The sequence below is a fragment of the Lynx rufus genome, unplaced genomic scaffold (genome assembly GCF_022079265.1).
Source record: "Lynx rufus isolate CCGP_SWC_20201006 ecotype Redwood Valley unplaced genomic scaffold, mLynRuf1.p SCAF_2, whole genome shotgun sequence".
Classification (NCBI taxonomy): Eukaryota; Metazoa; Chordata; class Mammalia; order Carnivora; family Felidae; genus Lynx; species Lynx rufus.
The window spans coordinates 124,528,159-124,543,387 of record NW_025814834.1 but is presented as its reverse complement, the minus strand read 5'-3'; the positions used below and the strand labels follow the sequence as shown (position 1 = coordinate 124,543,387).

The 15,229-nt window shown below is 40.9% G+C and overlaps 1 protein-coding gene across 3 annotated transcripts in view; it reads right to left on the bottom strand.

Annotated features, from left to right (window-relative positions):
- DENND2C (DENN domain containing 2C) overlaps positions 1 to 15,229 on the bottom strand; it is a 42,063-nt gene that overhangs the window by 14,388 nt on the left and 12,446 nt on the right. For all 3 annotated transcript variants that reach the window (XM_047085703.1, XM_047085702.1, XM_047085704.1), the window contains 8 exons: positions 13,543 to 13,587; positions 10,852 to 11,039; positions 7,718 to 7,827; positions 5,692 to 5,761; positions 4,981 to 5,058; positions 4,242 to 4,382; positions 3,467 to 3,615; positions 2,576 to 2,753 (listed from right to left, as the gene is read on the bottom strand). In XM_047085703.1, coding sequence (XP_046941659.1) covers positions 2,576 to 2,753; positions 3,467 to 3,615; positions 4,242 to 4,382; positions 4,981 to 5,058; positions 5,692 to 5,761; positions 7,718 to 7,827; positions 10,852 to 11,039; positions 13,543 to 13,587 — 959 coding nt within the window. The remainder of the gene's footprint in view (positions 1 to 2,575; positions 2,754 to 3,466; positions 3,616 to 4,241; positions 4,383 to 4,980; positions 5,059 to 5,691; positions 5,762 to 7,717; positions 7,828 to 10,851; positions 11,040 to 13,542; positions 13,588 to 15,229) is intronic.

Here is a 15,229-nt window from a genome sequence, read left to right as displayed (position 1 = left end):
CCCACGTCAGATGCTGTTGTCAGTGCAGATGAGATGAGGGGAGGGGAGGGGGGGAAGGGGAGAGGAGAGGAGAGGAGAGGAGAGGAGAGGAGAGGAGAGGAGAGGAGAGGAGAGGAGGGAAGGGAAGGGAAGGGAAGGGAAGGGAAGGGAAGAGGAGATAGCACCACACACTAACCATAAAAGGAAAAGACCAATAATTATGACTATATTAAAATTAAGAACTTTTGTGCATTAAAAACATCATTTTAGAGAATAAAAAGGCATGCCACAAAGAGGCTGATACCCAGAATATAAAAATACCTCTTACAAATCAGTGAGGGTAAACAATCCAGTAGAAAGATAGACAATGAATTTTATAACAGATGATATTCACATGGCCAATAAAGATGCACACCCCCAACAGTAATCAAGGAATGCAAATTAAACCTCAACGAGAATACCACTCCACATTCACCAGATAGGCTACATCATACAAACTGATGATAAGAAGTGTCAGGAGGATATGGAACAACAGGAACTCTCATACATTGGTGGAGGGGGTTTAACTTGGCACAGCTACTTTGGAAAACAGTTTGATCTTATTTACTTAAGTTGAAGATATGCTTATCCATGACCCAGCAATTCCATTTCCAAGTATATACCCTAGAATTGCATGCACATATGGACCGAAGGTCATGCACATAAATATTTATAGCAGCATTATTTGTAGTAGCCCTAAACTGGAAACAACTCAAAAGTCCATCAACTGTAGGATGGGTATTCACACAATGGAATAATACGCACAATTAGAATGATGGAACAGCTGTTAAACTCATCCACAGGGATGAATCCTACAGACACAAGGTTAATCAAAAGAAGCCAGATAACAAGACATCCAGATGGCCAACCGACACATGAAAAAATGCTCAACATCACTCATCATCAGGGAAATACAAATCAAAACCACAATGAGATACCACCTCACACTTGTCAGAATGGCTAACATTAACAACTCAGGCAACAACAGATGTTGGCGAGGATGCGGAGAAAGAGGATCTCTTTTGCATTGTTGGTGGGAATGCAAGCTGGTGAAGCCACTCTGGAAAACAGCATGGAGGTTCCTCAAAGAACTAAAAATAGAACTACCCTACGACTCAGCAATTGCACTACTAGGTATTTATCCAAGGGATACAGTTGTGCTGTTTTGAAGGGACACATGCACCCCCATGTTTATAGCAGCACTATCAACAATAGCCAAAGTATGGAAAGAGCCCAGATGTCCATCAATGGATGAATGGATAAAGAAGAAGTATTACTTGGAGTATTACTTGGCAATCAAAAAGAATTAAATCTTGCCATTTGCAACTATGTGGATGGAACTGGAGGGTATTATGCTAAGTGATATTAGTCACTCAGAGAAAGACAAAAATCATATGACTTCACTCATATGAAGACTTTAAGAGACAAAACAGATGAACATAAGGGAAGGGAAACAAAAATAATATAACAACAGGGAGGGGGACAAAACAGAAGAGACTCATAAATATGGAGAACAAACTGAGGGTTACTGGAGGGGTTGTGGGAGGGGGAATGGGCTAAATGGGTAAGGGGCACTAAGGAATCTACTCCTGAAATCATTGCTTCACTATATGCTAACTAATTTGGATGTAAATTTAAAAAAAATAAAAAATAAAGTTAAAAAAAAGAAGTAATTATAATAAAAAGTAATATATTTGGCTACAAAAAAAAAGAAGCCAGATAAAATATATGTCTATACACTGCACATGAGTCCATTTATAACAAGCTTAAAACCAGACAAAGCTGAACTATACCGTTTAGGAATAAATGGGTAGGATGTAAAACTATAAAGAAAAACAGGTAAATGAACACCGTAACGGTCAAGACAGTGGTTACCTTTCATGGGCGTGGGAAGGGAACAGTGACAGAAGGTGGCCTGATGGAGACTTTTCAAGGTGTTGGTGGCATTGTCTCCACCGCTGTGATGTTTCCATTCCATTCCAATGTGGCTTACGTAAGCATTCACTTTGTGATAATTCATTTTGTTTTGACCACACTTCTCTATATGTGTGTTATATTTAAAACAATTTTTTTTAATTTTTTTTAAATGTTTATTTACTTTCGAGAGATAGGGAAGAGCACGAGCAGGGGAGGGGCAGAGAGAGAGACACAGAATCCACAGCAGGCTCCAGGCTCTGAGCTGTCAGCACAGGGCCCGACGCGGGGCTCAAACTCACCAACCGTGAGATCATGACCTAAGCCGAAGCCGGACGCTCAACTGACTGAACCACCCAGGCGCCCCTTAAAACAACTTTTTAAGTTAACCCAGAGTAGCTCTTGTGTTTGACTTAAAACAAACAAAAAGACCTGCCCTTCAGAATAACACAAGAACGAGTCCATGGCACCACCACAACTTTGGATTCATGTGCACTATGGAATTTTTCTCACTTTATAAAAAGATACAAAAATAGGATGGCATAGTACATGAATATTGTCTTTTAATACGAATGACGACTCCAACACTCTTAAAGGCAATCTGTTTTCATTTGTCAGTGCCCTGTCTTTTCTCCCATCTCACCTCTTCAATGGGGAGGTCCTGGAGCTGCGGTAAGGAGCAAGACAGGATTCCAATAAGGAACGGAGTGGGTGAGCACACGATGTCAATCATAGATGCTGGTAGGACTGGGATGTAGGTATGCTGCCAGGTGAACGGATACAGTGTGGCAACCACAGCATGGCCACATTTTGACAGGGTGCTGGCCAGAGAAGAAAGCAGAAACGGTGTGACGCACTCAACACGTGGAGAATGGTTCAGATACGATGTTACAGAATTACCTGACACCGGTTAGTGATCACAGATGAGCGATTCTGTGAGGACTCATTAATTTTTGACATTTTGTTTACATTTTTAACTTAATTCACAGAAAAGTTTTAGTCTTAACCAGCTTTTCCCCACAATTTATATTGCTCAAAGTTAATGTGTACTTAGATAAAGGAATGCCAACTAATTTCTTGTTTGAGTATAGTTGACACGCTATACTGATGTTACCTTAGTTTCAGGTGTCACCAACGTGACACTGGTTTCAGGTGTAAACATAGTGACTCCAAGTCTCTCCACATTATACTATGCTCATAAGTGTTGCAACCACCTGTCACCTTAGCATTACAGTATCATGGACGATATTCCCTATGGTGTACCTTTTATCCCATGACTTATTCATTCCAGCAGTATGAACCTTTAACAACGGTTTAAGTAAAACACACTTAGAAAGATAAATTCACTGCAATCCCAAAGTGACGGCTATAGCCTAATGCAAAATAGCTCTGGATTACTGACCATTTGGAATTATCCACGTCACTATGGCATTAGGTAACTGAGATCCTATGGTTTTTGTAAATGCCCAAATTTTAAAATAGTGAAAACAAGTGAAATACCAGTAGGAAGTGACATATTTTACAAATTTCTCACCTTAGGCTGTTGGCAACAAAGATTACCCTCCGTTCCAAAAGGAGGGAGGCACAGACCCGGATGAGATTGCACACACTCAGGCACTTAAACAGACATTCAAAGTCAACATGTTCTAGTCGGGAATCCAGTGGTCGGCAGAGTTCAACAGACTGAAATGAAAGAATTCAAATCAGGGGAGTTCAGGTTGGAAAACAATCTATAATGACACCATTAATGGATCCTGTCATTCTTTTACGGGGGAAATTCAGGAAAAAGGTTTTGCTACAGAGTTTGTGAAGCTGTCTACAACTACTCCCAAGACCTAACACCTAATTATTTTTTTTAAGGATTTTATTTTTTTAAAATAATCTCTATACCCAACATGGGGCTCAAAATCATAACCTTGAGTTCAAGAGTCACGTGCTCTATTGACTGGACCAGCCAGTGCCCCCTAATAACTTCTTTTCACGCTGTAAGTTTCTGGTAAAACCTTTTATTTTACCAGACAATAGCATGTATAATCATCATTTATCACACTGCTATTGTTACAAACAGGGCTCAGTCTACAAAAGGCAGAAAACCTCTAGCTCCTAGACGGCTCGACTATCTCACAACTGGACTAACTCACAATGTCTCACAACTGGCCATTTCACCAGTGATTTTTGGTACTAAAACACATTCTGCACAGTTTATGGAAAAGGGAAATCTATGCCCTGAGGCTTCTGGAAATTCTGCCTATTAGTGTAAGGCCTGCTTTTTGGTGGTTATCAAGCCTTTTCAACATGAGCTAACTTACCCCATCGCCAGCCCCAGGGAGGTAGCTCTTAACTGTGATGGTGCGTCCAGGAGCTGGGAAGGGAGCTTCCATGACACTTCGCATGAATGGGTAAACCAGGGCTGGAGACATTTCCCTTCTCTTCTCCACTTCATCCAGAATCTGCACGTGCAACGTATGTTACTTCATTAGGGACTCAGTTCAAACACATAAGGAACTACCAAACTTGGTGCACAAGCTTGAAAATTACACCAACAGATTTTAAGACAGATAAGCTTCCACAATGAAAAAAAGTTCATTAAAGGCCTCGTATCTCTTGGGGGTATCTTTATATCTCCAAGAAAAGTTACTCAAATCAATCCACTCATTTTTAGAAGAGGAGCTCCTTTCCACTTCCCTACGGTAGGGGCAGAGAAGGGGACACCGACCATGATATCTTGCAGTTTGGGGTCTGGGAAAGACTCACGAGGCAAGGTAAGCTTCAGGCTATGTTCTCCTTGAAGCTGGGAGGTTTGGCAGATCAAAATGAGATGACGCAACAACATAGTGACTCCGGTAAACTAGACAAATGTAAACATAGTCTAGTCTAGACGAATGTAAACCTTCAAACTTGTGGCTCTAATCTACTACTGAGAACGCTTCCTAAAGTAGTATGCTAGAGTCCGTGTCACAAGACGTAGCCCAGTGAAATCATCAGAAACAACACGTACTCGGAGCCCAGGAAGCACAGCACCTTTCCCAGGGCTCATTCTGCACTCACCTTGGAAAAAAGGTTGAAGCAGCCCAGGCGGCTAACCATGCAGTACACCTCAGGGAGTCGCTTCCCTTTGCCTTCTGGCTAAAACAAAACACATCAAAGCAAAAATGACGCGGCACAAGTCTTTGTTAATTTGAACTATGAATACTCTCTTAGTACTCTTTAGTACAGAGTAGGAACCAAGGCTAGATGGGAAAATGCTAAAAAAAATGATAGCATGATTTATTCCAGGTTTAGTGGCAGCATCTAAACAAGAAGCAAGTAACTCAGAGCTCCCGCGAATGGCTTAATTCACGCCATCCCTTGAATAGACCCAGGCTGATATTTAACCACTCTGTCATTGGTTTCTTCATCTATTACAAACACACAAGTAATAGAAGAAGTCCATACCCTTCTTATTCTGGGACACTCGTTGCTAACTCCAACCTCGCTCTTACTAGTTAAAGCTAATGCAGCTTCTTTAATCCATGGGTGATTATGCAGCCCTCAGACTCATCTAGAAATAGAGTTTCTGAAGTTCCTAGTCTGATTCTATTGGTTTTTTTTTTGTTTGTTTCTTTTTTTTTAGTAATCTCTACACCCAGCATGGGGCTCGAATTCATGACTTCCAGATGGAGAGTTACACACTCTTCCGACTGAGCCAGCCAGGTGTCCCTGGACTCTACTGAGGACTCTATTGCCCAGCCCTGCCTGTAGAACAAGCCTGGTACTTACCAAGAGCTTCTTACAGTAACCAAACCAGCGGCTCCCATCTTCACCAGTTAAGACAAAGGAGAATGTTTCACTGAAAAAAAAATAGTCGATAGGCGAGATCTAAACAACTAATTATTACATTCTTCATGGAACAAACTATTTTTTTAAGTTTGTTTGTTTAGAGTAGGGGGGAGAGAGAGAATCCCATGCAGGCTCCACACAGTGCAGAGCCCGACGTGGGGCTCGAACTCACAAACTGTGAGATCACGACCTGAGCTGAAGTCAGACACTTAACCAACTTAGCCACCCCGGCGCCCCAGAACAAACAATTTAAAATTAGTGTCCAACAGCAGTCATTTTGTGATGTAAGAGGAGGCATTAATACCACATTTATTGCAAGCCACCCTCCTCCTGAGGAAGAATGTCCAGCCCTGAGAATATCTTGCCTGACATTGTATGTGAGAGAGAAAGTACAGGATGACCTTCTGATGCCACTGCCTTTTACTTTCTTATTTACCCAGTCTAGCTATTAATCATGCCTATTTTCCTTTTAGTGAATATCTGATAGAGTCTAACATTTAGGAAAGGTATTTTTCCCTTCCAAATTCTTCTATTTAGTTCCGAGAGGTCCTATGGAACAGTGATTGGCAAAGGGTTATATCCTTAACTATAAAAGTTGCTAGGAAAATTATCAGCTCCTCACCGGAAACATAAGCAAAAGATTTGCAGAGAGGGGCACCTGGGTGACTCAGTTAAACCTCCAACTTCAGATCAGGTCGTGATCTCACAGTTCGTGAGTTCGAGCCCCGCATCGGGCTCTCTGCAGTCAGCATAGAGCCCGCTTCAGATCCTCTTTCCCCCTCTTTCTCTACCCACCCCCACTCTTGAGTGCTCTTTCTCTCTCTCTCTCTCAAAAAAACATTTAAAAAAAGATCTGCATAGTTTATAAAAAGAAGACCAAGAAAGAAATTCATTAATAATCAAAGAAATCCAAATTTGAGCAGTGAATACATACATCTATATATGGCCAAAAACAAAGATTGAAAGGGAATATGCCAACATATTTAGTTATTATCTCTGAGTGCCAGAATGCCAGTGACTTATAACTTCCGCTTTTTATTTATTCCTCTGTATTTCCCAAATGTTCCAGAAAAAAAAAAAACCCATATAACTCATTGGGCAGAAAAGCCAGCTATGGAGCGGCCAGGCCATTATGAAAGAAGCTGCTTGTGCAGTTAGCAGTGCACCTGACAGCTTAAGACCATCAGGATTGATGGTTCAGAGAGGAGAGTGGCCATCAGGCCAAACTGGTTAGGTGAGACAGCAGCTCAGACTGGAGGCAAGGTGAGGCAGAAAGGCAGAGCAGCTACTTAGGCAACAGCCGAGGCTCTCCTCCAGCAGGTTATCTGCATGTGACACGGTTCCAGAATCACGATTTTTGGCCTAAACAGCAGGGTCAATAATTACAGTTCTGAACTGAGCAGTTATCTACTTACAAGCAGGATTCAGGGAGGATAACTGTTTATTAATTGAACACAGTTCCCTCGAGATACCAGGAAGAAATTCCTTATCTTCCCTTCTCAATAATGCTCACACCTCCCAATCTGGATCTTCCCTTTGTACAAGTTTCGCAGGGGAACGTACAATCTGGGCTGTGGCTTCCGTCAACTTGAAGGAGAAACAAGGTGCAGACACCGCTGTTTTACCTCCTAAGTAGGGTCCCTGAGCCCAAGTCCTTTTTCCTTTTCTGTCCACTTGGTGGCATTTCTGATTGTATATAAAACGGAACTTTTCCCCCCGCAGAACTGGCCAACTGCAGAGCTTCTCAAACTCGTTTTCCCTTTGACACTGAAACTATTCCATGTTTTTCTTTTTTGAACTCACATAGGAAATGTTCTAATTCTGTTTCTTCCTTTCCTCCCACTGCATCCTTGACCTGCTACAGTGTCCACATAGCTTTAACTGCTGGCTCTACCCATTTCTCAAACATTCTGATTCTATTTTTGCAGTTCCAAAAATGAGAAATCAGATTAAGGAACCCATTTACCTCTTGAGTTCTGAGGTTGGCACCCAGTCTTTTGAGTCAGGAAAACAAAACTTGGGGATAACTTTGAGCCTCTCTTCAGTGTCTTTGGACTGCTTAAAGCCATGATCACCCTGAAAAACGGAACATTTATAGGTGACTAATATTCTACGTAAGCAGAGACTATATATACAAAACAGCCTAGTCATGGGAAAAGAGGTCTCTGATAAGCCTAAGTAGTCATCTCAGCACAGTGTTGTGTTGTTTCACACGACAGGAAGGCCAAGGCCAGTAATCACTGAAGATACACTGAGAACACGGTTACTAAGAATAAAGAATCCTATTTTGACATAGAAATGGTTACTTGTGGAGATCCTATAATCTGATGTAAGAGGAGTGACTGAAAATAGTTTCTAGTCTAGAGGTAGAATCGTAATTCAGGATTCACATACTAGTGGAAACCCAATATTTTAATAAATCATGGGACATAAAATAAAAACCTATTCTATAGCACACTGATAGCAAAAGCCCAGTTAGTGCCAGACACTCTCTGATCAATAGTCAAAGGTGTTTTGAATGTTATTTAGAAAAGATACTATTTTGGGGCGCCTGGGTGGCTCAGTCGGTTAAGTGTCCCAACTTCGGCTCAGGTCATGATCTTACGGTTCGTGAGTTCGAGTCCCACGTCGGGCTCTGTGCTGACAGCTCAGAGCCTGGAGCCTGTTTCAGATTCTGTGTCTCCCTCTCTCTCTGACCCTCCCCCCCGTTCATGCTCTGTCTCTCTCTGTCTCAAAAATAAATAAACGTTAAAAAATTAAAAAAAAAAAAGAAAAAAAAGAAAAGATACTATTTTTAGAATCTATCCCATATATAATCATTTCCTTTAGCATATAATCTTTGCTAACTAATTACTAGTTTGCAACTTCCTGTAAAATTTTAGCGTGGAAGGCCTTTGTGTGCAAGTCTGGTATCATACTTAAAAGAACAATCTAAATTTAGTTAAACCAAAAGACATTTAAAAATTAGTATGGAAACAAACAGAAAATAAGTCTATTATAGCCATAGTACCCTCATGTAACTAATACAAATTAATCCTCTAATTTAATTTCTGAAACAAAACATGCAGCCATTCTGAGTCACCTAGACATTCATTTAGCTCTTCAGAAATGGAAAAGCATTCTAACAAAAGTTCAGTTGTCTCACCTTCTATTATTTTTACATTGTTAAATGACTCGGAATCGTCTTCATTTACGGTTTTCCACAACGCAATCAAGAGAGACTTGGTTCAGCTCTCTCCCTCCTTAACTTATGGGAGCCTAATGCACAAGGATGCTAAGTAATTTGCTTAGAAACATCCCTCAATCCCTGCCAGACTCAGCTGGGTCCTTATCTGGCTCTGAGCCCGTTCATTCAGGCTTTGTTGAAAAACAATGTTCAACCTCGAGATTTCCGCAAAGGTAAGACTGATTGAAAAATCGGAAAAAAAAAATTAAGCTTCTCTTTATGGGAAATTGGACTCTTCAAGACTATCTGCATTACATCATTTTAGACTTCCACGGTTCAGTGTTGTGACATTGTGGCTCTCAGGCTACACTGAAAAATTTTATAAGAAATTAAACAGTTTTGTTTACAGTAGGAATGTTGTTGACCACTTTTTTTTAAGGTTATTTTTTTCTGAGAGAGAGAGAGACAGAGAGAGAGAGAGCAAGTGGAGGAGGGGCGGAGAAAGAGAGGGAGAGAGGGAATCCCAAGCAGGTTCCGCACTGCCAGTGCAGAGCCCAATGCGAGGCTCAAACCCACAAATCATGAGATCATGACCTGAGCCAAAGTTAAACGCTTAACCAACTGAGGCACCCAGGTGCCCTAGCACTTTTTTTTTTTCTAATGAGAACTTATGCAGGAAATGTCTCTTAGATTCCATTCCAGTACAGTTGTGCTCCCCTAGCTTTTTTTGATGAAACACATAAGTCGGGGTTTAAATCTCAAGTTCCTAAAGCATCTGAGCAGATAACTTAAATAAGAGACATGGTCCAAGTATTAAGATGGAGAGTGAGGAGATTCCCTATTTAAAGGGATCACGCCTTACCAAGGCTCATTACATAATTTGCAGAGCACAGTTGCAAGATGAAACTGTGGACCCGTTGTTCAAAAAGCAGGAAAAATTAAATACAAAATAAATTATAAAACTTTTTGTTTTCTTCTGTGGTTTCTCTCTCAATCTACAGTGTGGGGTTTCTGTTTGCTTTTTAATGTTATGCCCTCTCAGGCATAAGACAGAGAAAATCAAATAATATTTGTTAATAATAGCTACCATTTATGAAGTGCTTACTATGTGCCAGGGACTGTGTTAAGCACTTTAAATACATTATCTTATTAAACCCTCACTAATAATGGATAACATTCTATAGTGCTGACTATATGCTAGACACTATTCTAAGTGCCTTATACAGCTCATTTAATCCTCACTGCAACTCAACGGGATAGACATTATTATGATTACCTCCATTTTACAAATGAAGAAACCAAGGCACAGAGCAGTTAAGTAACTGCTCAAAGTCACAGTGCTAATTAGTGGCAAGTGCAGAGAGTTGGCTTAAGAGTCCATGCTCTAAACTGCTACCCTGTTCTGTCGTATTTACTGTTCCCCTCATCAAGAGTGAGAAAACTGAGGGGCGCCTGGGTGGCTCAGTCGGTTGAGCGTCAACTTCGGCTCAGGTCATGATCTCACGGTCTGTGAGTTCGAGCCCTGCGTCGGACTCTGTGCTGACAGCTCAGAGCCTGGACCCTGCTTCAGATTCTGTGTCTCCCCCTCTCTCTGCCCCTCCCCCGCTCATGCTCTGTCTCTCTGTCAAAAATAAACAAACATTAAAAAAAAAAAAGAATGAGAAAACTGAGGTTTTGCAACTTGCTAAAGGGCACTTAGTAAACAGCAGAGCAAAATAAAATAAAATAAAATAAAATAAACAATTTGGATAATAAGATTTTGCCCTTGTTTGCAGCTCAGCCAGACGTGAGACATCACCAGAGTCACTTACCAGATCCTACAAAAGGTACAGTATTAGTAAAAGCTGCTTGAGATCACAATAGAAAGAAGAGCGGAGATAAAACACAGAGACACGAGAACACTCCTGGACGACTCTTGGTCTCCCTGCACCTACCTTGCCAGGGAACTGCTGTATGACCTGGGGAATGTAGCTTATTTCCGATGGCTTCTTCTGGAGGGACACCACCACAAAAAGTTCAAAGAGCTGCTGCTCCTGTAATTCAATAAGATCCCTCTCTAAGGTCTGGTAGTGAGGATTCCTCTTGGAAGACTGCTGGAGCTGGGCTAAGCGCTTGTGGCGGTCTGCAATGAAATCAGGGAGCACTGTTTTTCCTTTGTAGCCCCATCTTCCCTCCAGCACCCAGAGGTCATGACCCATTTGGACTAATCTTCACCCAGTCATTGCTGACGGAGTGCTGACTAACCGACGTCTGCCACACAGCCCTGGGAGGGCTATGACATACTTGGGGAACAAGTACAGAGTCTCACAAGCGCCCAGGAGCCCGCGGTGTCCCAACCGATACTCTAGGTGCGTCCCAACACATATTCTGTGCTCTCCCATCTTCCGCGGCGTAACACCAGGATACGTGGAAAACGTCAGGTGAAAGCACTGGCCTGACAACAGATGCCACTGGCTGGTGATGAAATTATGAAGCGGGGTTCGTGAGTAAACGACTGAGAAAGAATTCTTGAGACGTTTTTGGTGCAAAAATGAGGTTTTATTATAGCATGGGCACAGGACCCGTGGGCAGAAAGAGCTGCACTGGGGTTGTGAGGAGAGACTGATTATATACTTTTGAGTGTGTGGAGGGAGGGGGGATAGAGATGAAGTGAGTTTCTAAGGAATTTCCGGATGCTAAAGGCAGGGTCTTCCAGGACCCTGAAGATGTAACTATTGTCAAGATAAGGTTGCTTTTAGGTTTTTTTTTTTAAGTTTTTTAAAAGTTTATTTATTAATTTTGAGGGAAGGGGAGCAGAGAGAGAGAGGGAGAGAGAGAATCCCAAGCAGGCTCCACACTGCCAGCCCGAAGCCCCATGTGCAGCTCGAACTCACAAACTGTGAGATCATGACCTCAGCCAAAATCAAGAGTCAGATGCTTAACCAACTGAACCACCCAGGTGCCTCTACTTTTAGTTTTTAATAAAACATAAACATTAAGGCAGGAAGGCAGCCATGAATTCCTTGAGGAAGGCCACGCTCTGCATGTTTCAGGTGTCTATCAGTGGGCTGCAGGCTGTAAGGAAATTTACTTTAAGCTGCATTTCTCTTGCCTTTATTTCCCTCATCATTGGGACCATGAAATCACGTGTGTGTGTGTGTGTGTGTGTGTGTGTGTGTGTGTGTGTACACGCTGGGGGGAAGATCTGATAAAAGAACAGAGTCCTACAGAGGCTAAGTACACAAAAGGATGAGTTTGATAAAATTAAAATAAATATCCTCACATTAAAGAAACTGCCTTTTACCCTTCTCTCCTTGGCATATATTACTGACAACGGACACATGCTTACATCAATATATGGTGTTAAATCCAAGGGGGGAAAAATGAACCAAAAGAAGACACCTATTAATAGACTATTTCTCAAAAGAATGAAATTATGGAAGCATACTACTTAAATATGAGAAATTCCACTCAAAACTGGGTAGCATTTATCCTTTATTCTCATTTATCTCCAAACTGTGGACAATTTGGGGTAGTCTCCTGTAGAGGAAATGCAGAACTTGCAGAAGAAATAGTCTAAGTGGCCCAGAGATTTGATGATGTGTTATTCTGAGCCACGATCGAAAGACGCAGCCTCTGACTAATTGCTTCTCTTTTGAGATGTGACACATTCTGCCCCCAAAGAAGTTACACCACGGATCAAATATTAAGAACACTTCAAAATTCATCTCGAAATGGTTCCCCCGAACTATCCAGTACATTTAGTGCTCTAGGCAAAGCTCAGTTCAAATCAAGAAAATTTTACGTCCTGTTTCTCAGCAGCAACGGCATTAGCTCTGTCATCCTTACACATCCAGGCTGAACTTGATGATGACTTAAGTTTCACCTTAGTAAGGCTCCAGAATCAAACACCTGAAGCAATCAGGCCAACGGAGAGAGCACATGACTATTAATCATAAGACCCGAGTATCAGACTCGGAACTGCCCTACACTCAGCTTTGACAATTCATGTCTCTGACTGTCTCCATGCCTTGATATGTCAGTCAGTGAAACAGGAACTATATAATTTGCTATGAAAATCCATTACGTGAAGGATACAGAGACCATGATATGTCTGAACACATACAGTCAAAAAATGTATGGCAGATTCTATGTGCTAGCAGAAAGCAAACGGCACAATAATTTGTAATATAAGTAAATGTCTGTAAATGAGAGATGGATCGATATTTCCTATCTCAGTATCAGAGATGTCAAAGTTACTTAAATAAGTACACTTGAGTGATTATGAAAAATTAGGTATTTAATGGTATGTATTTGTCTCAGAGGATGATTCACATACTCTGTTTTGGCTGCTGGGAAACTCCTGCACCTATGTCTGAACATGCAGTTTCGCTGCTCCCCTAAGAGCGCTCCATCTTAAGAGCCGTACTGTTTGCCTCATTCCACCACGGGAGGTTTTTAACGCTGTCAAACATCTAACAGTGTACTGCTTAGTCCCCCAAATTTCAGCAGGTCTTATCATAAAAATATCACCCACTAAATAAAGCTGAATGTGGGAAAAACATGCTCAATCCCAAAGGCAGGTGCTACTCCACCCATGACCATGATCATCACGAGAAAGGGAGCAGCCCCACTGACTCACTCACTCTTTGGCAGATACTCCGCATCACTTTCGTTCCCACTGGTTTCACCTGAAAAGAGAGAAAGAGTTTCTATTTGTCTTGTTCGACAGTAGGGAGTCCATGGGGATGAGAACAGTGCAAAAGTCTCCATGGGCCGGGAGCCCTGGAGTCAGGGGTAATAAGGACGCTGAGCCGTTCTCCAGACCACCTGGTTACAACAGGGTAGGGCAGTCACAAAAGAAAACAGCCGCTCACGACCAGAGGGGCAACTAATCTACTCTAGCTCCTTCCCACACCCCACCTCCCTCCTCAGCTCCCAGCTCATCCCTGATTCTAAGAAGTCTGGTTCAGAATAGATTCTATTGCTACATTCATGTCCTTGTCCTTATATTCCCAAACAAGATATCAAAGGTAGACACCAACCTGGCTAAATAAAAACCTCAACACAGAACTAACCATGAATTCAGAGTAAAAGGAACATGTGGGGCTCAGAGGGATAACCACACAAATTTACGGAGAAACATCTGAGCTACTTTATGGTGCTTCTAAGCTACTTCTAGGCCAAATTCAGCATTCCTTTACTCCGAATTCTTACAGTGCTCAGTCTGCTTTGAACTGCTCTTATTTTCCCCAGATTTTAAGTACCTTGGTTATAAGAAGCTATGCTTTTACAAGGGGGTATTTTGCACCACAGTGCTAGACACATGGCCAATTTACACACATACACATACACACACACTTATACACAGAGCTTTCTGAACAAGTGAATGAAAAATTTCTAGATTAAGTCTGAAAAGTTAAAGCAAAATTTAAAAGTGCACAGACAGGAAAAAATCTTTCTGTAACCTGCTTTCCTTTCCCTTTTCTTTCTTTCCAGACACTTCCAGAGGTTACTAAGGGGTGTGTGACGCTAAGCACACAAATAGGACTTTCTGTAGCAAGAAAAACAAGGCTAGGAGTCATAAATGAAAAATATATAAGCTTGATGATATAAAAATGGAAATTTCCCCCTAATAAAAATTACTAAATTCAAAACGTGAATGATAACCTGGGAAAATAACTGTAATACACATTGCAGACACAAGGATAAATTTCTTCATATTCAAATAGCTGTTACAAATGAATTAGAAAAATTATAGCACAACAGAAAAAGGAATAAAGGGTAGGAATAGGCAATCTATACAAAAAGATTTATAACTTTCTATAAACATGACAACTGTCCAAATTTAAAATTAAAGAAATGTAAATTAAAATAATAAGTAAGCTACAATATTCAACCGTGCCATGGGAAAAAATAAAAAGCTTTAATAAAACACAGTATTAGTAAAGATTATGCGAAAAAGTCATTTTCAAATGCTTTCCATAGAAATATAAGCAGTTATTATAATCTGTGGGGCAATTTGGCAGAAGTCATAAAAATTTTACATGTACATAGTTTTTGGTTAAGTCCAATGCTAGGTACTGATTCTATAGCTGTATTCTTACCAATATACAAAGTTATATACAAAAAGATATATAATGCAGCATTGTTTGCAGAGCAAAAAAATATATATACACATAGAACTTCAATATCCATAGGTTAAAAAAAGTGTGAAACAACCAAAATGTCTATTATGTGTTGATACTAAAAGAGCTCTGAAATATATTAATTAATTTTTTTTTTATTTAAAGCAAGATATACAAAGTCTGAATGGTATAAAAAACTATTTGG